The sequence below is a fragment of the Buteo buteo genome, chromosome Z, assembly GCF_964188355.1.
Source record: "Buteo buteo chromosome Z, bButBut1.hap1.1, whole genome shotgun sequence".
NCBI lineage: Eukaryota > Metazoa > Chordata > Aves > Accipitriformes > Accipitridae > Buteo > Buteo buteo.
Window position 1 is genome coordinate 70,562,172 of NC_134204.1, and position 24,418 is coordinate 70,586,589.

Consider the following 24,418-nt stretch of genomic DNA (forward strand, 5'->3'; position numbering starts at 1 on the left):
TTTACGGAGACATACTTGATCCAAATAGTTTTATGCCATTAATAAGCTTTTTAAAAGAAAATTACTCTTACTAAATTATTGTGTGTTTAATGGAAGATTTAGAAAATAAAAACTGCTAATGATTGTTTTATGGTTAATATTTAAATAAGTTAAAATTCACAGAAGAAGAGTTTGTGTAGAGAAAGCAAAGTCGAAGAATGCTAAGTTTCAGCTGAGATATTGTTTGTTTGAAACAATGCAGGAAAGTATCATGTTTGAAATTGCTTGTTAAGTGCTAAAAATTTTTTGTGAAAATGCATGTTCATAAATCTAAAGGGTGTGTAAGCATACTCACAGTAATAATGGACACAGCAATAAATACAACAGTAAGTGGGGAATCTTTCTCAATAAAAACTACATATTAATGCTAGAATAAGGATGCAAAATCAGAGAAATTAAGTAATTTTGACAAGATTCTGTGTTGTCACATTTGAAGTGCTTTGAGGGAGAGTAAATGAGGAAATATTAATGAAGAAGCATTTTGTAAAGATGTCTTTTATTACTATAACTAAGCCAGTATAAGTATTAATGCAAGACAAGCATCAACTCTAAAGCTCATTTTTCTTTCCTTGCGGTAGGTTAAAGCAGCAACAGGTGAAGAGGTATCAGCAGAGGATCTTGGAGGGGCAGATCTTCACTGCAGGTTTAAAGAAATATTTTCCCAGAGTTAATTTCTTCCATCCTTTAAACTTTAATAGGGTGTATTTTATTTTATTTTAATCAGTTTATATTTAGGTCTTCTTTAAACTATATTTAGATTTTAAAAATCAAGATTTTCTGTGTCCTTATCTGGGGCTGATGAATCATTTTGTTGTTAGAGTAGCACAGTTACTTTATGTTATTCTAGTTACGATCTTGTTTCCTTCATTTACTACTTTAAAATACTATGTGTCTAATGTACTGCAGCATCACACATAATATGGAGGACTTTTCTATACTGTTTAATGCTGAGTGTTAATAGATTAATGCATATTGACAAAGATAATATATTTTGCAGATTGTGTCTTTCTTACTGTCAGTTCAAACTTACAAACAAGAAGAAAATAGCCTGTGTTTTTTTAAGAGAATACTTGTTACAAAACAATTCTATGCACTTTCAAGTTCTAACATGAAAAGAACAGTAAACAAAGGTATTACTGTACAGTAAGTTAAGTATTACTGTACAACAAATGCTTAATTTTTATTTCAATTTACTGAAGTGAATAAAGAATTATTTTTAAGGGCAGTTTGTAACATTTCTGTAAACATGTTTTCTTTATAATTTCAAATTATTTTTGATTTCCATTGGAACAGTGTTTGTCATCTTTTATATTGTCATTTAGGTTTTTTACTTCCTAGAGTTGCTATTTTATGTCATGTCTGATAACTTGAATACACTGTTTCAAAGAAAAGTTCAGGCATGGGTTCAATTTTGAAAGTGATTTCATAACAAAACATGGAGAGCTGTACTGTAGCATCTATATTTTAAAGATAATTATAAAACTTTTAAGGTCTTAAAAGTTTTTAAAACCTCAAGTTTTCATTGTCAGATTTTTTAATTAAGTCTTCTTATTGCTATTGCTATTTATATACAGAAAATCTGGTGTAACAGATCATTATGCTTTGGATGACAATCATGCACTTCATCTAGCAAGGAAAGCTGTGAGAAGTTTAAATCTCCAAAAGAAAGTAGGAGTAAGTATGTAGAATCTGTAAACACTGCATTGTTAAATGAGGAATGCTTTTCTTCTCCTGATTTGTACAATACATTTTTTGTCTCTGACTTTAGACATTTGAAAATGGAAGTTACAGTTCTTGTCCTTAAAGATTTCTCTAATGTTTCAGTTCTGCAATTGCATTCCTGCTGCATTATTTCCAATAAAATCGCTGGGATTACATGCAAGAGTGAAGAAACTAGAACAGTGCTTCAGAATCACAGAATTGCACTTTAAGATTAACCCAGTCTTGCAAGGTGCTTAGTTTAATTTTAAGCCCACATGATAATTCCCATGGACTTAGAATTAGGTAGCTGCTAAAGCACCTTTTTGAATACACATTTTCTGTGATTATTAATGAAAGGTATAAAACTAAGGGGACAGACCTAAATCATGTTATTGTATTGTATTGATTTAAAATTTCCTTGTAGCAAACAGGATGGCATATGGGGAAGAAATTCCCTTAATTTAGTTTGGTAGGAGATGCAAGAGCATGAACGGAAGATTAAAAGCTTAGCCTCTGAAGGAAGGCAAGATGTTCTGTTCAGTTGCGTGGCAAAAATCTTCATCAGTTCTTCATAATACTAACTGCCTAATAGGGCACAGGGGGAAAGTGAGCAAATGGGAGGACATGCTTAATTTTTGGTAACATGGAAGAAGTGGAGCATGTATGGAGCTATATACAGGAGTAGAATCAAAGGTAACAGTAAGTGAGAAGGTGTTACGAACCTTCAGTTTAAGAAACTTCATCTTTATGCAAAATGAGGACAAGCCAGTACAGGCATTTTGATGTGGTTGATGAAGAGAAGACTGTGCTCAAAGCAGTTGGCAAATTAATTGTTTGGGGTTTTAAGTCATAATGTGGACTAATAATTCCTTTGTTGTGTAAATTGTTTTGTTAAATTGCTACAGGTTACCATAGAACCATCAGAAGAACCTTTATTTCCTGCTGATGAAATATACGGAATAGTTGGTGACCAGCTAAAAAGAAACTTTGATGTCAAAGAGGTATGAATATAAATGCAGGATCCACATGCCTGTACATGCATGCACTCGCTTTTCTTGCAGGAAATCACTCTTTATATCATCATAGTTTGTCTACAGAAATCTGATTTGGGATATATAGTGAGTATTTTAATTTCATGATGTGTTTTAATGTATTTTTTAGTATTTTTGTCCAGTGGATCCATTGCAATGGCAATGACATGTTGAAAATATAATGCTTTTTGGTTATACATTTAAGAAGGATGAGAGATTGGTAACATTCTGAAAAAGCTGCCAGAAAGTAGGGAACTTTGCATTGGCAAAGCATTCTATAGACTTGCTGAGTGATGTGATAGCTTTCTTTTTCTGTTAATCCTGTGAAAGTAAAGATCAAATATTTAAAAATTTATGGAGTATAAGCATGCTAAGCAATTCAGTGCTCTCCCAACCGCATATGGAGACTACTGTACTCTGCTGCAAGTCTAGTGTAATTATTTGCCTCGGTACCTTGGTCCGAGACCTCATCCTTTCTCATGTTTTGCGTAGATCCCATATTCAGACCCTTTTTCACTACCAACCAAGTATTTATTTTAGGAAGAGTCTTAGTATGTACCTTTCCTAAAATACTTTGTCAGAAATAAGTATGATTTGCTTTCCATTAAGGGAAAAAAAGATGAACGCATTTATTGAGTCTCACACTGTGCTCTTGAAAGTTGTAATAGCTTGGATTTATGTTTTTTTAAAGTTGAAATAAATATCTTCTGGCAAATGTCTTGCTAGCAATGGATCTATATTTGTATAAAATGGCTCCTTTGCATCTCAGAGTAACTTCAGAACAGATCTTTGTTATTTTCGTATGTCACAAACTTAAGCAAAGCTGAAAATAAACTTATCTCTAAGAAAGTGACTCATGGCTGTATATGTTTTTCTCTTTATAAATGTGAGTCTGTTGATTAATGTTTAATATAAACAGAGGTGGCAGTTTTTCTCTGAAATTTAACTAGTCAGGAAAACTTTGTTCCTGTATAATTAAACTGTTTGGTTAGAATATTCTTAATCTTAAAATGCCATTTTTTATGAATGTGTAGGTAAATCACACTTTAAAAAGTAAATGGGCTTTGCCTGCCATCCAGACTGTTTATAAGGCAGGCTGCTTGATGCTGTGTAAATGGAAAGCATTTATTTTAAGTTATATGTTAGCATGGTCTTTCCTTCTAAACAAATTAAAAACTCTGAAGGGTTAGGAATTTCATTTTATTTTTCTGTTTTTTCTTAAGGTCATTGCTAGAATTGTAGACGGAAGTAAATTTAATGAATTCAAAGCCTTGTATGGGGATACTTTAATTACAGGTATTTAGAAATATTATATTATATTAATTCTATGTATGTTCCTACTGGTTTTATAGTTGGATTCATTCTGTTTGGGTCACCCATTGATTTTTTTAATAATGTTTTTCTTCAATAGAACAGCAGTTTCTGTTATCAAGAGAAAGTGTTACCTTTATCTGCTATGCTAAAATACAGCTATGCTATGGTAAAATAAATGTATGTGAAAATTTGCAAATTTATTTTTCTCCTTCAGGATTTGCAAGAATATTTGGTTATCCAGTAGGAATTATTGGAAACAATGGAGTTCTTTTCTCAGAGTCAGCAAAAAAGGTAAATAAATAGATTATTAGCTTCTTTGCCATTGAGAAACAAAACTCTGGTGGACAACTTGCTCTTGAAATTAGGCACTTTTTTTAATAATGGAAATGGACCAGCTCCACATTTTTCATGTAAACATGAAATAGCTTAGTAAGCTGTAAAAATAATTGACCATATTTTAGAAACATTGTTCTGTAGATTCTTCTGATACAAAAGAGGTAGGTCAATAGGGAAATTTAGTTAGAAAAACAGCATTTGCGTTTGTGTGACTACAACACAATTGAAATAGTATATCCTGAAACTTACAGCTATTACAAGAAAAGTCTATAATGATTGCATAAAATACCCTATTAGTTATAATTCCTAACCTTCACTGTGAAGTACTACAATAAACCACATAATTGGTTTTGTAATAACAATTTGGAAATTTTCAAACCTGGATTCCAGTACTCAGTTCATTGGTTTACCAGAGATTTAATTTTCATACTTTGCTGCAGCAACTCCTGGCTTAGACTAATGAGTGAAAACACGGGCAGTCTCATAAAAATCTGTGAACCTGTTTTGTGAATTAAAGGGCATCTTTGATGGATTATTGTGATTGCTTTATGGTTAACAGTGCTTTACAGATTGGGCTTGGAGGATTGGTGGTGATAAAGAGTTTCTGGGTATGGCAGAGTGATTACTTACGTTGTTCTGTGTTGTTTGGCTTAGTTCTTTATTTCTTAAAAAAACTATTGTCAGTTGAATTTTTTGTAATAGCAATTGTATATAGTAGTTTTATTCTAGCAGGCTTCTCAAACTAATGGTGAGGAAATCAGTATTGAAAATCTACAGGAAAAAGGAAGCCTTGAGAGATTTGGAGAAAGGAAGTAATTTTACTTGATTTATTGCTGTAATAAAGTAATACACAAAATTGAGTTTCATGTACTGAAGGAATACTTTCAACTTGGGGCACTGCAGTAAATGGCATTGTTGTTGGTTAGCATTTGTTTTAACACAGTTATTTCCAAGTTGAAAATAACTCTTTCAGTATTTCTAATACTTTCAGTATTTTTCTGATAATTTAGTGCTTCAACATTTTTCCAACCAATGAAAAAGATGTAAGGAATCTTTCTCTGCTGACTTTTGCTGGCATATCAGTACTGCAAGAGGAGATGGTCAAGTTTCACTTGTTTCACTTCTAGAGAGACCTTTGTTGATAATGTTGTTTCTGTAAGCATCATAATCTAAGAATACTCCTGGTTTTTTTCCTTACTGATTTTTGTAATGAGTTGTGACACATCTTTTTCCCATGATCATCACTATGCTTTTGAGTGCTTCTCTGAAAAAGCTAGCTAAAGATTATGCTTTATGGTTTTTCTTTCTTTTTTTGTTTTCTTTTCGTAAATTTTGCTGGTTTTTTACTGTGAATAGGTTAGAGGTTTTTCCAGTTGCTGTGCTACATATATGTTTTTTTACCAGCGGTGTGTAAATAGCCTGAGGGACTTTATTGATTTAGATTGTTTCTAGTTGAAACAGAAGCTTGGAACGTACTATTTGTATATTTGCTAGGAAAATGGTCTTTTCCTAGAAAATAGAGAGAGAGCATCTGCCCTGAGAAAAAAGAAAGGTTACAGCAGTTGGCAAGGCCATGAGCAAATAGTGTATGTGGGCCTTTCCCAATTTCAGAGAATAATTTTCTTTTGTACAGGAAATGAGGAGATTTTTTTTTCTGACTGGCTGTCTTAAGTTCCATGACACAGTCTTACAAAACTTGATGTCAGATGCCACACTGTGAAGCTGTCTGTCATTTAACTACTTATTGGTTGAGTCAAAACAGTTGAGCTTTTCGGTATCAGCAGTAATGCTTTTTAAGGATATTATTTCTGCTTTACCCTTGGACTCACACATTTTTTGGCATTTTCTTACTTCTGCTAGAGTGAATGCATGTTTTGCAGTTGACTTTGGATGAAGCAGAAGTAGTACAGAGCTTCATGATGCAAATACTCCCATGGACTTCAGTGGAAGGGGACATGCTACAGACTTCAGAGTGCTGGTAGTGATAGCTTCGCTGATCCAACTTTTCACGGCTTACTTTTTTTTATTATTATTTTTTCTTTCCTCTCCACAGGGTACACATTTTATCCAGTTGTGTTGCCAGAGAAATATTCCCATTGTGTTTTTGCAGAATATTACAGGTGAATAAGCTCAATATTTTGAAGTTTCACTATGTCATAGGCTTTGCTGTAAACTGTTGAGGCTATGGCTTTTAGATAGCATCTTGTGTGCTTTCTTGTACCTATATCTCCAGCCTCTTCTGAAATCAGCCTTTTGGCAGCTGGTGAAGGCCTTGCCTTATGATTTGTTCTTCAGTTTTTTCTGTGTGTACTGTAAAGCACATAGTATGACGTACAGCACAGTATAATAACACAAAGTTAGTGAGCTTTTTTTTCATGTTGTAATTCTTCAGGTTTCATGGTTGGTAGAGAATATGAAGCTGGAGGGATAGCAAAAGATGGTGCGAAGATGGTAACTGCTGTAGCTTGTGCCAATGTACCGAAAATAACAGTGATTATTGGTGGTTCTTATGGAGCTGGAAACTACGGGATGTGTGGAAGAGCATATAGGTGAGTGTTAGTTTAAATTATGACAGGAGGTAAGACTAAGAGAACATAACCTTGAAGTACCATTCTGAAAAACTATCTGAATTTGCAGAGGTTCTGCTATTTGGAAAACAAAAAGAGTTCTCAATGTCGTGGTCGTAAGTGGTCATATGAAAATAGCAACCTGACAAACCTGGAGAGATTGATAGGCTTATGATTAACCTTGAATTAGGTGATGGAGGAGATCTTCTAATGTGCTTCTAATGTGCATGCTGACTTGCTTTTTCTCCCATTTTAGTTCTTGGAGGAAAAATTGTACAGTCCTAAACAATCATTAGGCAGTATGGGCTGGTCCTCTATTCTGCATTCATATGAAGAGTACCAGCTTGAGTAAAAAAATCCTTGTTCACTTTGATGAGCCTGTTTTTATGAGTAATGCTTGCAGAACCCCTAAGGATTTATTTTTTTGACCTTTTGGACATGACACGCATAAATGTTTTTTTCATTTTTTAAGGTCCCTGATACTGTTGAAGTTGTTGGTGATATTTTTAAAGAGAAAAATTCGGGAAGGGGAGGGGGTGGGGGCAGGCGTGAAGAGACTCAAGAAAGTGAGAAACAAATTTTTAAGGTGCTTGAATATAGGAAATGAGAATTTTCACATTTTCAAACATAATGCTGCAAGCATTGAAGCACGTTAATTTGCATTCTTTAAAAACCAATACATTTTAAGATTGTCAGGCATAAAAATGAATTCTTAGCTGAGTGAGAATTAGTTCTTTACTAGGAAATAAGGCAATGTCTTATTTTAATATTTAATATATATTTTTTCAGTCCAAGATTTCTTTATGTATGGCCAAACGCTCGCATATCAGTGATGGGAGGGGAACAAGCTGCCACTGTTCTAGCTACAATAGCTAAGGACCAAAAAGCAAGGGAGGGAAAACAGGTATGTCTCTCTTCTTTCATTTGCAGTAATGTCATTATCATTTACTCTTTCACTGCAGTTGCTCACTTATGAGCTAGGGAAGGATGTTGCAGAGTGAAACATCAATGAACTGTCGTTCTCCCAATGCCACCTAGTGCACTGACAACACGAAGCATTTGTGAAATGTTATTGTTTACATCTTCTAAATGTGATGATCATTCATGACATTCCTTGTCTTTGCTTAAAAAGAGGAGTATTTCTCATATCATCTTCTTTGTGCCTTGTGCACCAGATTATTAGTTATGCTCAAGGTGAGCAGCCAGGGATCCTCTCTGGTTTGAGAGTATGAGGAGGAATATGTGAGAATAAAGTGTCTTTCCAATTATTTTTGAAGTAGGCAGTTTTATAGAAAGCGGATCTTCAAATTATTCAGTGACTGAGAATTATGAAACTTATAACAGCAGAAGTCTGTAGAGGTTCAGAAAGGATTTGGACTCATTTCAACATTTTAATTGAAAATTAGTGGTATTTTGTTTAATAATCTTTTCTGTTTTCTCTGTACACTCTTTTCTGCTGTGTTTTTTAAATTACATAGTTTATGTTTATACTGGCATCTTGATTCCATAAGAAGTGATTTTATTGTGATGTCTTAAAATTGCTTGTATTTGTCATGGATAGTTATTCATAATAATGAAGCGGTATGTACATGTTATCTCAACAGTTCTTTTGTTTTTTTTTTTTACACTTTACTTGGGCTTTCTGTGGATACAATATATTCACCCTCCTCCCTCTCTCTGTCTTAATTTCCCAACTCCCTGAGATGGACAAGATCATAGAATCATAGAATTATTTAGGTTGGAAAAGATCTTCAAGATCATCAAGTCCAACCATCATCCATGCCCCCTAAACCATGTTACGGAGTACCTTGTCTACGCGCTTTTTGAATACCTCTAGGGATGGTGACTCAACCGCTTCCCTGGGCAGCCTGTTCCAATGTCTGACAGCCCTCTCAGTAAAGATGATACCCAGAAAGAAGTTTGAGAAAAATAATTGTAGTTAATGTCAGTAAAATATGTTAGAAACTTGAAAATTTTCTGAATTACAGTGGTGACCACTCTGGATCATAGAGAAACCCAGTGTTAGAATAGCACAGACTTGTTTTATTAAACAAACTTGCCAAAGGCAGCTTAGAATTTGGTTTATTCATTACAGTAGCTTCAGTAATATTTCAGATGCTAATCCCCAATTATTCTTATACTCAGTTAAGTATATTTTTGCTCTCCTTTTCCCACCCATCTGTTTGGAAAAGTGGCACTTTAATTTCATTGTCAAATATGCTAAATTGATAATTGTGTGTAAAAAGGGGGATAAACTTCGGGGAGGTCATTTAGGCAGTTTCTTTGAGTTTGATGCTGCATATAAAGCTCTGCTGTCATTGTGGAAGAAAATATTAAAGAATATCTTATCTGTGTTTGTTTATTTGCCTGTTTTTTTAGTTATCTGAGGCAGATGAAGCAGCTTTGAAGGAGCCAATCATTAGGAGGTTCGAGGAGGAAGGAAACCCTTATTATTCCAGTGCAAGGTAACATATAAATGACTTTTCCAAAACTTAATTGTAATCACAGGACATAACAATAAAATCTAAATCTTCGTGTTGAAGAACAGCGCAATCTGAAACAAAGATTGGGTTTGATGTGCAGCAGTACAACACAACAAGCTTCAAATTAATGTTTTGTCTGTCTGGTCTCTTAAGACTTTGTAGTATGAAATGTTTCAGAAGGAAGCATGCACTTGCAGGAATTATTCTGCTGGTTCTGTAAGTAGTGATATGGTAGCATGGAGTTTATATTCTAAGTATTTTATTCTGGATAAGTTTTATATCATTCTCCCCAGTGTAGATTCTGGTCACCTTTCTAAAGCCCATTGAACAGTGTGATGATTGGCTGCATGTGGTTTAGGAAGAATTCATTTTAGTAGGATTCTGCAAGTAGAAGAGGCCAGTGGTTAAGGAGAAGTTTCAGGAAGACCTGAAGCCATTTGCAAGTCTGAGGTCATGATCTTGGTAGGTGACTGTATTGGATGATAGCAGTTCGGATAGGGCATTGGGTGATGGGTGCAGCATATTCATGTTTGTTGAGAAGTCCTTTGCAGTGTTTTGTGCTCAGGTTAATGGGATATTGGTAGATGCCCAGGAACTAGTTAGGCTGATGAAGCAAGGTGGCATCCTGGAGTGTTACCTCTGGAAACTAGCTTGGAGGCTTTCTTGGCCTCTGTTACTCTACATTAGTTTTATCCTGTCTGTATTAATCTTCCTGCACATTTTGCTGTTTGTGGTATCCAAAAGCTATTCCTCCACTGGCTCTCAGCTGCTAACGATGGTAAGACGGTAGCATGTAATAACAGAGCTTTACTGTGCCTCTATGGCTTCTCGTTTTGCAGAAAGAATATTAGTCGCATACAACTGTGGAGTCTGCTGTATGTATGGTTTTGTATATCTGAATTAAAATTACTGATGCTTTTCTTACCTGCAAGCTGGGAAGTCTGGAAACAAACTGAGTACAGAGTGGTTGCAATATGATAAATTTTGATGTGGGTGGGCGTCATAGGCAGAAATTACGTGAACAAGTGGGTGCAAGATACTCTGTCGATATCATAGAGATGCCAACAAGAGAAGGCATTTGGGGGCCTTTTTATCTATACCTGCTTAATCTGATGTACGACAAATTTGATACAGCAGCAACAGCAGCAGCATAGCATCAGCGAGCTCCTTTATGAATTGTTTATCATGATCTGAAGGAATATACAAAATTAATGGTAGCTTTTACTCAGTTTTCTGTTGGGATTGTGGAGTGAACTTAACTGAAATAATCGTGGCTGGGGGATTCATATTCATTTTAATGTTTAATCAAATGAATGCCTTCATTAAATGGAAGCTCTTGCCATTTTGCCCTGGCTGGTGCTGTGATGGGATAAGTATTCTTAGTAGGATATGTAGCACAGGATTTGTGGTGTCATCTAGGCAGATTTCGGTGGTGCAGTCATAGAGCACATGGGTCGTGGGTTTAGGGAGGGTTTTAGTCTCGTCACTGTTTGGTCTCCGCTTCTGGCAGAGGCCTGTATGGTAGTGCTGCAGAGAGTCATAGATACTCTCAACTTCCTGAGGTTTTATGCATGTGTACAATCCCCACTGCTACTAAGTTACAATTTATTGGGGGTTTTACATATAATCAATGAGGATACTTTTGTGAAATTGCGAATTGTTACTGACACGGACTTTGTGGTGGCACACTCACTTTGATTTTTTTTTTTTTTTTTTAAATCTTTTAAATTTATTTAAATTTCATAGGGTATTCCCCAAATTGAGAGATGGTGTCAACTGTTAAAAACTTTTGTGCTATCTATTTTAGTACTCCTTAAAGATCAAGCCTAGTACCTGTGTCATAAAACCTTGTGCCCTGAGGCAAGAAGGAAAAATAAAACCACATATTATTATCTTTTATAACTGGATTTTAAGGAGAAGAATTTTCCAGTGATATAATGACATTTAAAAAATGAGTCAAACTGTCTGTATTTAAAATTAGTCCTTGCCATGGAGAAGATGAATGGTTTGATTTTTTTTTTTACATTTGCTTTTTTTCATATGTTCACTGGCAACACAGTCATAGTCTCTTTGCACTCATGATTGAAAATCATTGGATTTATTTAGCATTAAATATATTCAGTATATTAGCAATATAAAAACCTTGTCCTCTCCCCAACACCAGCAGACCATTGTCAGTATTTACAACGGTAGGTTACTAACCTGCAAGAAAGTAGGTTCACATGTAAGATTGCAACCAAGTTGGTGAGGGTACTGGAGCACAAGTCTTATGAGGAGCAGCTGAGGGAACTGGGGTTATTTAGTCTGGAGAAACGGAGGCTGAGGGGAGACCTTATTGCTCTCTACAACCACCTGAAAGCAGGTTGTAGTGAGGTGGGTGCTGGTCTCTTCTGTCAGGTGGCTGCAGATAAGACAAGAGGAAACGGCCTCAAATTGCAGCAGGGGAGGTTTAGATTGAATATTAGGAAAAATTTCTTTACTGAGAGGGTTGTCAGGTATTGGAACAGGCTGCCCAGGGAAGTGGTTGAGTCACCATCCCTGGAGGTATTCAAAAAGCACGTAGACAAGGCACTTCAGGACATGGTTTAGGGGGCATGGTTGATGGACTCAATGATCTTGAAGGTCTTTTCCAACCTAAATGATTCTATGATTAAGGTTAGAATTTTAAAAAGTCAGATTCTAAATTTTTAATAATGTCCAGTGATTTTTGGACATGAAACATGAGTGTTTAACACCAGTTTTGTGCTGTCTACTGAGCAACTTCTACCAGTTTATGTTTCCAGAATACCTGGCCATTTTGTGAAGTTAGGTTGCAAATCCGGAAGGCACCTCAGTAAACAGCCTAAGTTTGCCTAGCCTAGGGGTTAGGAAGTGCTCTTAATGCTAGTGTTACTGAAAAAACTGGTTGAAGAAACTCTCTGAGACTCAATTTTGGAATTTTAGAAAGCAGGCATTCTTTATTGCAGTGCTGGATGCACAGGGGATAATGTCTCCTAGCATCCCGTTACCTACAGCAAACAGCTTATATTGTTCTAATCATATACATATTCATGTTTTCGTTTACATAGTGTCTGCCCTTTGGGCATGCGCATTGTGGGTCATCTCCTTTTCCTAGTTAGCTGACCTTGGCAGGTTTTAATTACAAAAACTCAGCAGGACCCAAGGCTTTCTTGTCTGTTGATGCACCTATTTGGTGCATACCATTGACAGAGCTCAAGGTTTTCTTACCTTATTCCTACATACCAAAGTTTCAAAGTTGTTCAAGCAAGCAAAAGTTCATCACTACAGCAATACAGTTAAGTTTTCTTTCTCATGCCTTTATTTAAGGCATCACTAGGTGTCTTGTCCTTCATTTAAAAAAGCAGGGTAGTTACATATTTCTTATTGTGCCTGTAGCTTGGAAGGGAAACTTAACAGGCACAGACGCGAGCTGCCTGAGAACTAACATGGGCCTGGGTTGCATGTGGTTGGGTTCATGTGATGCTGCACTCCAGCTAATAAGCCCAGCTGAGACATGAAGTCAAATGTCACAGCTGAAATCCCGCTGAGGTGCAATGAAAGTGAAATGCACTTTTGCACTGAGGAGTGCTTGTGAGAACAGTGTGTGACTGGCTCAGGTCAAGACAGTGCAGGCTGGTTTTTCTCTGTCTTTAATCCATGTAGTCTACATTGTCTAGGAGCTCTTAATTGTTCTCTGCTGTCTTGTAGAGACAGTTGGGTATATCAGTACATATTCTTATGTTCTCTGCCCTGATTTCATGCCTTCCTGCCAATATTACGTGTGCCTTGTTCCTTCACTTATTGCTAATTCCTAAGCAAGATCTCAGACCAATGGCTCAAAAGTTTTCGTTACTGTGAAGCAGGCTGCTGTTATGGGCTTGTGTGGCATGGGTTTTTTTGGTAGCGGGAGAGGGGCTGCAGGGGTGGCTCCTGTGAGAAGCTGCCAGAAGCTTCCCCAGCTCTGAGTCGGGCCAGCCTCTGGCCCACGCCGAGCCCATCAGTGACGGTGGTCGTGCCTCTGGGAGAACAGATTTGAGAAGGGGAACCTGCAGTGAGTAGGGGGATTGGAATGTGAGAGGAACCCCTGTGCAGATACCCAGGTCAGTGCAGAAGGAGGGGGAGGAGGTGTGCTGGAGGAGGTTGATGCCCCTGCAGCCCGTGGTGAGACGGCAGGCTGTCCGCCCCCGCCCAGCCCATGGAGGGGAGCGGGGGAGCAGATGCCCCTGAAGATGGCCGTGACTCCATGGGAAAGCCCGCGCTGGAGCAGTCTGTGACTGAAGATCGGCCCACAGAAAGGACCCACACCAGGGAAGTTCAGGAAGAACTGAAGCCCGCGGAAAGGACCCACGCCAGGGAAGTTTGTGAGGAACTGCAGCCCACGGAAAGGACTCACGCTGGAGAACTCATGAAGGACTGTCTCCCGTGGGAGGGACCCCATGGCAGAGCAGGGGACGGGTGAGGAGTCCTCCCCCCGAGGAGGAAGGAGCGGCAGAGACAAGGTGTGGGGAGCTGACCCCAACCCCATCTCCTGTTCCCCTGTGCTGCGAGAGAACCGGGAGTGGGGTTGAGCCGGGAAGGAGGGAGGGGTGGGTGGAAGGTGTTCTCAGGTTTGGTTTTACTTCCTAATATCCTTGGTTTGATTTGATTGGTAGTAAATTAAACTGATTTTGTTTCTTCCCCAAGTTGAGCGTGTCTTTTGCCCGTGACCATAAGTGGTGAGTGATCCCTCCCAGTCCTTATCTTGACCCACCAGCCTGCCTTTATATTTTCTCCTCATCACACCAGGGCCCGGGGGGGAGGAGTGAGCGAGCAGCTGTGTGGTGCTGGCTGGGCTGAAACAATGACAGCTGCCCAAGCAGAAGCAATGAGATGAAGTAGGATTACAGTTTTTGCAGCAAGTAATGTACCTGAGGGAGGGATTTAGGCACCTTCTACCTTGGAGCCAACCCATTTGTTAGCCAGCACCATCAACTGCTTATTGGCAAGCATCTGCCGTAGGTCAGGGAGAAGTAACCTCTTCCCTTTGCACTAAAGGATGCTTCCTGTCTGGTCCCAAGCATGGTAAAAAAGACAGTTGACTGTCAACCAAATGTCAGGGTGCTGTATTGAAAGTCAATCTGGACAGCCTTGGTTTTGCCAGATGCTAGCTAGATCCCTCCAACAAACTCCCAACAGCTTTGCGTTACTGAGAGGAAAGAATGATGATAGATGGGCAGAAAGACTGCTGCCTGTATTGCTGCTTGGGTGCAGCTAGTTTGAAGGCTGCCTCACGCTGTTCTCTTGCTAAGATACGGGGACCGGTCTGCCTCACCCCTAATGTCCATTGAGATTGTTGTGAACCTTCCAGTTGACTTCATTAGGCTTTGAATCAAGCTTTTAGTAGTACTAATGAGAGGGAAGGAAAATGCCCTAATGATCTTAAAATACAAGCAATTTCCCTATTTACTCTGCTTATATATTTTTGCTTATAAATTATAACTTGTTATATGTACAGGATGTCAATACTGTTCCCTGCAGTTTTATTTTCTTGTCAAACTTCAATCAATTATTTTATTAGAACCTTTCACAGTGAGCAGTCTTAATTAACAGGAGTCATTAGGCAGCACGCTTTTTAATGGATTATATTAATCTGTTTACAGGGTACTAAAATTATTTCAGTGGTTTGCATCTTAACAAGTTACATAAGAATTTTACTTTGGGGGACTTCATTTCTTCTACTCACAGTGTCTAGTTTACAGATAATTTATGAGTGTAGTTGTGACTTATGTTCTAGCAATGGGGTCTTAATAGATAGTTTAATTATTAATGTTACATGCCAGTAGAGAGTGTAGTTTTCTTTAAATAAAGAGAAGCAGAAGCCAGGGGTGACCATATAAAAGCAGCTTGACTTCCATGCAACATAAAATCTTTCTGGTTGTCAATATAAGTTAATTGTGTTGCTATAAAAAAACCAAATCTGCCATTAAAATGTGCTTCATGTTTAGAAGTGTTTATTGCAGTGGTATTCATTATGAAGTTGCAGCTTGGAAGGTACCACCTTAAGTTGATGATTCTTTTTGATTCAGTTCATCCCTGCGCTCCTAAGGCCCTTAGCAGATTTATTAAACGCTTTTAAGAAGTATGAATTCCTTCATTCAGTTTCAATGTGTTTCATAAATAAAAAAGTTAATTGCAAGTGTTCATTAAAAAAAAGATGATACGCAGAGCAAACAACTCTGTAACAGTCAAAAAAACCAAATTTGCTTAAAAATAGAAATTACTATATTGGAGATTGTTCTTAACAGTTGTTTTTTTCACAGCCCCAAGAAAACAAAGAGATTGTGGTCGATTTGACCTCACAAAACTACTTTGCTTTTCACTATTAATAGGGATCTTCTTCATCCCTTTGGTGGATTAATCTGACTATATTAATCAAAACTTAATCAAGATCTAAAATAGAAGAAGGAAAGGAAAGCATATGCATTAAACTTTGGTAATGCATACTTCATGATGTTGAAAGTATAGGAAATACTCTACCTTGGCCATTCTATCATGCTAGATTATACAAACAGGTATAATCACTATCTTGGGGAAAAAACAGAGAATTCAAACAACTCTTAAATAAGTCTCAGTAAACCCAAGTTGTATTTGGTCCTGTGGTTATTTTGAACAAAAAAGCTTCTAATTGTTTTTGTTGTATGGTAAGAAGCGCTTGCTCTGAGTGTCTTTTCAATGGAGTATTGTTAAAATATGCCAAAATATTTTAATGAGTTATTACTTACAATTTAAAGCTACAGTTAGGAAAGGAGATATTTGCAGGAACCAGACTGCAAGAGCTTATACCATGCAATTTTTCCAGAATATGATATAGACAATTCTTGTGTGTCTTCTGCAACAGAATTTGCTGTTGGTACCACTTCCACACAGACGCAAGCATGACTGTTAGAATATTCCAATGCATGGCTTACTAGCCCACTAAAAAGGAGATACTCACTGAGAATTCTAAATGAGAACAGATTAGACAGAGCTACAGCTTCCTTATATTTGTAATTTGGGTTTATAGCTTCCCCCCCTCCCCCCCCGCCCCGTTGAAAGAAGTTATTTTTTTTCCAGACTTCTTGCTATGCTGGTTGGGATCTGTTAGCCAGATCAGTGAGTGCCATGGCTACTGTGGTGTAAAATCTCTGTAATCAAGCTTTTGTTTTCAGTCCCCAAAAAGAAACAGAATAATTTTTCCCAATTAACAGCAAAGTCTTCCCTTCTCCAAACTCCTTTCTCCTTTTGTACTTCAGCTTTGCTCTTGTGCCCCATTTAGGGTAAAAGTCTCTTTTGCTTGGGGAGCTACACCATAGTAAGATATATTTATAGTACGATGTTCTTTCTGAGTTGGGTATCTTTTTTCTTCTGTCTCTGCTAATTGGAGAACAAGCTCCTAAGCTTGAGTCTGAACCCTCGTGCCTCATCTTGTTACAGGTGTCCTTTATTACAATTCCACTTTGTGCATCCTAAGATACATAGATGTATTTGTTGTAAAATAAAAAGCATACATTGTCAGTCTCCTAATATTTTTGTCTAATTTGATGAATGCTACTTTCACAGCAAATGGCAAAATAAAGCAAAGATGGAAAACACTCAGAAATGTCTGCTGCTGCCTTGAGCTTATCAGCATGTATTTATGTACAGTTTGCAGCCCTTTGTTTTAGGGATGAAGTTGGCATATTTAGTATGAAGAGAAGAGTGCAAAATTTATAATTTCCCGTCTAAAAGATTTTTTTCAATTAATCTTCAAACCAGGAAATTTGCAGCTGGAAACTTTAGTTCAAAAGGAATAGCTATACTTTTGATAGTCAGTCTTAGCTCCCTATTCATGACCCTTGTATTTTTACATTTTCCATAGACAAAGAATTAAACATTAGCCAACACTGAAGTAAGTTTAAAAAGATTGCATAGCAAGTCTCTCTAGGAAAAGATGGGGTGGAGACGGAGCATAGCTATCTTAACTAAAGATATGTGCGTATGTTTTGCAGACCCTGATTAAAATGCATGCTTATTTAAGTGAGACTGGGTTGCAATGAGCAGCGCAGTATCTTGTTTAATTATCTTGCTGGGCAGGTAGTAGTTATAAAATATTTACAGTTTTGTGGCCTGCTGGGGGTTTTTACATGAATTTTATTTTGGGTAGGATGAAGCAGTCATTGAGAACTGATACCAGAAGTACTTTAATTTTTTGATAATATCAGACTATTTACAAGTGTGTTTGATTTTGGGGAACTTGGGAATTCGGTAATTGCTCATTCATAATTTAATTGCCTTCAGGGCTGGGTTAAGGATGGTATCTTACCGTTGTTTAGAAATGGACTTCAGAAAAAATAAATACAACAAATACTGGAAATACTTGGAATTTACTGTGGCTCTTTTAATGATGAAAGAATAAACACTTGTATCGTCCTCATCTGGCAGCTGAACTAACCCGAATAATGTAAATAATGATGTGACGTAGCCCTTTAAAATACTAGCATTCTTAATAGAAGAAGATAGGTCACTGACAAAAGGTCATTTTCCATGTGAATATTAAAAAACAGAGGGTCTCTTTTCTCTAAGGTGATGACTTTGTACTAAAAATAAGTATGAAGAATCTAGTTTAGAATATGTAGACCTGATGTTCTTCATTTATCCAAAATTTATTCTTTGTTCTGTAAGACACACACCAGAGTAACATGCACCAGTCTATTGCGTTGATGGTTAAGGTGAATTAACTCCATGGCTTTGAGAATAATTTAGCTCTTTAGTCTACTCTCTTTAGTGTAACTATTTCCAGTTTCATGTGCTTCAAAATCTACCCACTGAATATGTTAATTTCCTTTAATTATTATTGTTTGATTTTTTTTCTAGATTATGGGATGATGGAATTATCGATCCAGCTGACACAAGACTGGTTTTGGGCCTCAGTCTCAGTGCAGCATTAAATGCACCTATGAAGAAGACAGAATTCGGGGTTTTCAGGATGTAAACTTAAACGTACACTCATCAGAATTACATTGTATATTTTAATTGGGGCTGGAGAGCAAATAACTACAATGTTGAGGTGATTAAAATATAAAGTGTTGTACAATGCTATTTTTAATGGAAATCTCATAATTTGTTTTCACTGAGTAATCATTACACAGTGCTTCAGAGTTTTGATTGTGATCTGAGATCAGTCACAGAGTCACAGTGCTTGTATAGCTGCACTGCATGAATAAAGTGCAACTTCTAGTGTTATGTTTAATGTTTGACAAGAAACCATTGATACCATCTCTTATATAAATAAATCTGCAAAATAAGCTATGTATTTGGTGCTTATCAGCTGTTCTATTTCTTTTAATTCTTTTTTATATGTTTCCTATAAATGCAAAATATTTTTGCAAACCAACAAAAAAAAAATCCACATTTGCTAGTAAATAATTTTTGCAAAAGAGAAGTGCTGTAAGGGCAGCCAGGGAGTTCAACACAGCATGAAATTACAGATTTCATGCAGCTGTTGGCATTTTGGCCTTTCTCTGGCTTTCATCCAAAGAACATTGCTCTCCTGTACTGTTCCCTGAAGTGAAAAGAACAGGAGAACCTGATAGATGCATAGTGTTTTGTGGAAGAGCTGGGGAGTGTATGCTGATATCTGTAGGAGCTGCAGCTTGCCGAGAGCACTTCTGAGGATGGGGCTTAGCTGCAAAGGTGTTTAAACATCTTGCTGTGTGATCCTTCTGGCAATTTTAGTTTCATGAAGATGGGAGCGTTCTTCCCACGTGGATCAATGCTTCACCCAGAGCACATGCCTCAATCCCACTGACTATAGGGCTATTGAGATGCTGTAGTGCTTTGGTTAATCTTACTTATTTATCGTAGTTTGTTGCAGTGTAATGGTTTTCAAGAATTCAGTGCCTGTCGTTTCATTTGTTCTCTTTAGAAATACTGCACCTTGTAGAAACTAAATGCTTGGCATGTAATGTGCCTAGAATAAGAAGGTAAATACTTTGCTAGCTGGGACTAGGAAGGTGATTTTACCTAGCTTTGCCCTTACAGGTGCACAGATAACTATTGGCAGAAATATTTCTTGACTGAGAATCAAATCAAAGAAGAGTTAATGTACATGGAAGGACGTCCTATCCTGTGCTGGCCTGTGGGGAGAAGAAAGATTGCTAATAGGAGTAATCATCCTGGGTAACTACGCTAGCTGTAGTCTTTCTAGACTTGGGTGGCAGGGGAGTTCCCCTTGGAGCCACGAGGAGGAAGGAACGTCTGCTAGCTACTAGCCCTCTCAGTTGTGTCTTGAGCAGATGCAAAAGTGAAAATGAAGTAATTATTTGGAATGGGGATTTTCAGTGTAGAATACAGACTGCCCAGCATATGCTGAGCAGCGGGGTGTCTGGTACCATCTCTACATTGCACTAAAAACCAGTTTTCTCTCTCACTTTACTGACAAGAAATCTATCTGAAACCTGGTGTGTTCTGCACCACTAGAATTACTACTTCTGTAGGTCTGCATACACGTAATCTCACTGTTGTGCTCAAACACATGTTCTTAGTATATAAAATATTTCTCTACCAGAGAGTAAAATACTGCAGTAAATGGCAACTAGGCACAGGGCTGTGCTTTTGTGCCACTGATTCTTGTTATTGTCTCACTACACGAGTTTGTAAACATGTTGGGTATGGCCCTGGGATTTCTTTATTCTAAAAGTACAGTGACATTACTTATGGCTGCTGGACTTCTGAAATTCCTTTAAAAATACCCTACTTTTAAATATGTATATGTAAAATATAGCCAGGGAGAACAAAGGTTTCAGACCCTGAAATGTTTGTTAGTAATGGTTTTCAATAAAAATAAACACTCTCTCTTTTCTCCTACTACAGTTGAGTAATCAGTTCAGGCACCTGTTGTCTTTCTGCTCTAGATTATGGGGGTCACTTTCCCCAGTCTGTTAGTCCCAAAGCCATAAGGAGTAGTGCCTTTTTTTGCTAAGAAAATTGATCACTTCAGAATAATATTTTTGCTTTGAATATATTCTTTCAATGAGACTGGTAATAAAGTTCTGAGTTGGAGACAGTAACCGATAATCCTGGGATACAGACAGTGTAAGTAGATATGTTTGGGAGGATTCATGCTTCTGAGATTCATAACTCCCTGCTGATTGTTACGTCTGAAAGCACAGCTATTTACGGTTATCAGAATTTCTTCCTCTGAATAGGTGTGCAAGCCAAGCGAAAACATGTCTCTGAATAAGTAAGAATGTTCTGCCTTAATAGTACTTACCTTTGCAAACTTGTTAAACAAATGAAATTCATCAGCACAAGGCTTAGCATCCTATTGGCATGTTCTGGTTAGGGGAGAGCGGGACCTTCACTGCAGAGGAATGATTCAAGGAATCACTAGCAGTTATCACTCCCCTGCTGCCTAGCAGACTATTTTGGAAGAGCTTTTGCCAGTTAACGTGCTGTGCTGTGTATGTAGGCAGTGACCATACGCAGTGCACGTTGTGTGTGATGGCGCTCTGACGGCAAAGATGGCCTCTTGCTGCCCAGGGGTTTGCTGCAATAGTCACCCACAGCTCTTACATTGCCTGTGTCATCAGGAATCTTGGGCCCTTGCAGCAGCAGCTACTTTTTATTTAGCTTTATTTAACACGGACTCCATTACATAGTCATTCTCACTTCCTATTGCCATTGCTCTACCAGTAGGATCTCTTTTGGATGTTTAATGAAAGGAGGTGTTAAACCTAATAAAAGGCAGCTGCCACTGCAAGGGCAGGAGAGTCCTGAAAGCAGAGGCAATTTAAGAGGTGTGGGTGACGTATTTCAAGACTTGTCCTACCCATCTCGGCTACGTGTCACCTATTCATTGTCATATTGGAGCAGCTCATAACCATTAATATCTTTACTTACTGGAAAGGATGATACTTGGAATGACACTGATTTTTCAGATTAAATTTGAGGAACAAAGGGAAGCGGCTTTGCCATTATCAAGTGCACAAGCGGTGGTGGACCAGGACCTCAAAGTCAATGCTCCAGGTTTCCAGGGGACCTTTCTGCTCCCATCTAGTCTTGCCTCTGGGATTGCTCTTCTCAGCTGCATGCCTCCCTCCTGCTTCAGAGCAGTGGTAAGGCCAAGAGGTTAGCTGGTTCCAGCTCTCTTTGATAGCTGGACATAGCCTATTTAGGAGAGGTCAACGTTTGAGTACAAGGAGTTTAAAAGGGCCAATACTATGACCTTGATGGTGTTTTCAAATGCCTCTGCAGAAGGAAGTAGAAACCTGTGAAAGAGGTGAGCTAAGCTGCTTGCTTGTCATGTCCCTAGGTACTGTTGGCAGTAACCAAGGTGCTTCTCAAATTACGTGGGCTGAGATGGTGAATTCAGGATGGGTCATAAAAACCTACCCATTGCCATTTCCCTTTTTATTCTCATGGCAGCTAAGAAGGTCCTCAGAGCCACTGGGAGCTACACCGTGGTCACCAACCAAAATCGGTGGCAGGTTGTATAACAAACGTCAAGGGCAGAGCCTTTGGTACACAATCATTGTGAGGCTTGCATGCCTGCTTCCAAGGCTGACATGAGATGTAGCTAGTGCACAGCCTCTGTGATAGCTCTGCCTGCAGAAGTGGAGAGGCTATAAACGTAATTTCTGAGAAGCCATTGGCTGGGTGCCTGTTCCCACCCCTCTTCCACCCATTTTGGAGTTAGTTTAATGAGGAGTTTATAGCTCTAGTGTTTGTGTTGGCATTTGTGTATGTGCTGTTCTTGTGAGAACCCATCTTTTATTTAGATGGCATTTTTCCAATCTGTTACTCATCAACATGAATTGGTATCTCCTGCTGAAACAGATGTTATCTTTCAAGTATGCCTCTGGACTCTATTATTGCTTCGAATGTGGCAGAACCCTAATTTATCTTAGATTTTTCCTCACTGTTCCAGATTTCAGCCAAAGAAATGTCTTGATTCAGAAAACCAACAGGCGTATGTTATATTAACTTTTTTCTTTGAGGTTTATAAATTAAGACAATTCAACAAAGCACTTAGAAAAGCCTGCTGCTTTTCAAGCAAAGCCTTAAAGCATCCACTTAAAGCCAGATGTCCACCTTCATGGCTCTGATTCAACAGAATACTTGAACAAATGCTTCGCACTAATCTCTACAGTCTAGTAGTCATAAAATCCATCCAACTCTGTGTCTACGTCAAGCCAAAACTAGAACACATAAATGCATCAGAGCTGCTCAGTGGATACTCCATTATTTTGACACCAGCGTCAACAGAAACTTACATTATTTTCCCACTTTTAGAATTATATTCAGTTAATGGATCATGATGGAAGAGTGTGATTATGAGAAGCACATACCATGTACAACTTCAGAAATTATCCACTCGATACACAGATTTTAATGCACTTTGGCTGTGTCCTGTTTGTACCTCATCTGCAGTAACATTCGTATGGAGGAAAAAGTCAGTTAACTTTGAGAAGCTTGAATTAATGCAGAGCTACAGCAGAGCTTTCCATCTCTGAGGTTTGACAGCATTTCGTATAGATTATCTGGAGCAGAGCTCTGTAGTGCCACAGACTCCCCTAATTTCACAGCCAGCTGTCTTATGACTGGCTACTGCTGCTATCAAAAAGTACCTGCCTTTTTGTACTTGTAAACAGTGATTTTGCATTTTTATACCTTGACCCTGTTCTGCTCCTTGACATGGTAGCTTCTGACACTCTGATATTTAGCTATCCTGTGTCTGATGACTTTTTTACCCCCCAGTGCTGGAGAAAAAATTTACAAGAATGGCTGAATAGGGAGCAGGGGACAGGGATGTTTGTAGAGACAGTGATACAGACAGTAACAGGCACAGAAATATATAGTTTTGTGGGTGTCTGTAGCCAGACAGATACAATGACTTTTGGAAATAGAAATTTGTAATTGCCTCCAGATTCAACAATAATTTTACTGGGGGAACTAACAAATTCAGCTTTTTACTGGAAGTGCAAGTTGGAAAGAAAACAGTGATGTTTTCCGAGCATCTCTGTGGTAGTTTTCAACACTGCATGAGTAATCCTCATACTATAAAATATGGCTTGAATTTTTGGTCAGGCTTCACAGACGCTGCCTTTGAAGTTGAATAGGCCATATATCTGCCTCTCTGTATTAAGTGTTGCGTTTTTCTTAGCCTGTGTTACTTCTGTGCTCTAAGAAACTTTGCTTTGGCAATCCCACCATTTCCAGCACTTCATGTAGCTGCGTTTTTGCTCCAGCCTGGGATATGGGATTTGGTATGAGTGGTTCACCACCAGCCTGATGTCTGACATCTTAGCCTTCCCTGTGGCAAAATGAGACTGGAGGATTCGTGCAAACACACAGAGGTTCTCTACTCCGAACAGCAATTACAAATGAGACCTTTGCTGGATGTGATGATCAATAGGAGAGTGTGGGAGGAGGTAACAGCAAGAGGTGAACACACAGCTCGGGAGGCAAGCAGCATGATAGTGAGAGAGACTGGAGCCTTTTTATTGCCTGAAACAAAGCGGTGCTGTTGAAAATTACTTGTTAAGCAGCACTCCTCTTGGTCCCTTTAAACACTGCCTTCCTGTTTGGAAAAATATGTCCCTGGGCCTGTTTAATTTTCTTTAAACAACTTTTTTTTTTTTTTTTCCTTACATTGCTTTGCCTTTTCAGGCTGTTCCTAGCTCCCCTAGAAATGACTAGCTAGGAGAGTTCTGTTAACGAGATTTTCCAAATTCCTCCTTCTCCACATAATCCTCCCTCCACCTAGGGAGGAATTTCCAAATTCCTCCTTCTCCAGCAGCAGCTTCTGCTGCTGCTAGCTGGAGGGGAGGAACATCCCCATGCCACTGCACAGCTGGGAGCTGGGAGTGGAGCCTCCTTGCAGGCAGACCCTGCTCACTGCCTCGTTGTCCCCACAACCATCACGCCAGAGGGTCAAATGTCTCGTGCC

General features: G+C 38.3%; 1 protein-coding gene across 4 annotated transcripts in view; it reads left to right on the forward strand.

Annotated features, from left to right (window-relative positions):
- The window catches only part of MCCC2 (methylcrotonyl-CoA carboxylase subunit 2), a 42,152-nt gene extending 23,371 nt beyond the window's left edge, over positions 1–18,781 (forward strand). For all 4 annotated transcript variants that reach the window (XM_075020707.1, XM_075020706.1, XM_075020709.1 and 1 more), the window contains 10 exons: positions 618–682; positions 1,614–1,713; positions 2,646–2,741; positions 3,995–4,067; positions 4,300–4,376; positions 6,475–6,541; positions 6,814–6,970; positions 7,778–7,892; positions 9,368–9,453; positions 18,343–18,781. In XM_075020707.1, the coding sequence (XP_074876808.1) occupies positions 618–682; positions 1,614–1,713; positions 2,646–2,741; positions 3,995–4,067; positions 4,300–4,376; positions 6,475–6,541; positions 6,814–6,970; positions 7,778–7,892; positions 9,368–9,453; positions 18,343–18,460 (954 nt within the window). In that variant the 3' untranslated portion in view covers positions 18,461–18,781. The remainder of the gene's footprint in view (positions 1–617; positions 683–1,613; positions 1,714–2,645; positions 2,742–3,994; positions 4,068–4,299; positions 4,377–6,474; positions 6,542–6,813; positions 6,971–7,777; positions 7,893–9,367; positions 9,454–18,342) is intronic.
- The last annotated feature ends 5,637 nt before the right edge of the window (positions 18,782–24,418 follow it).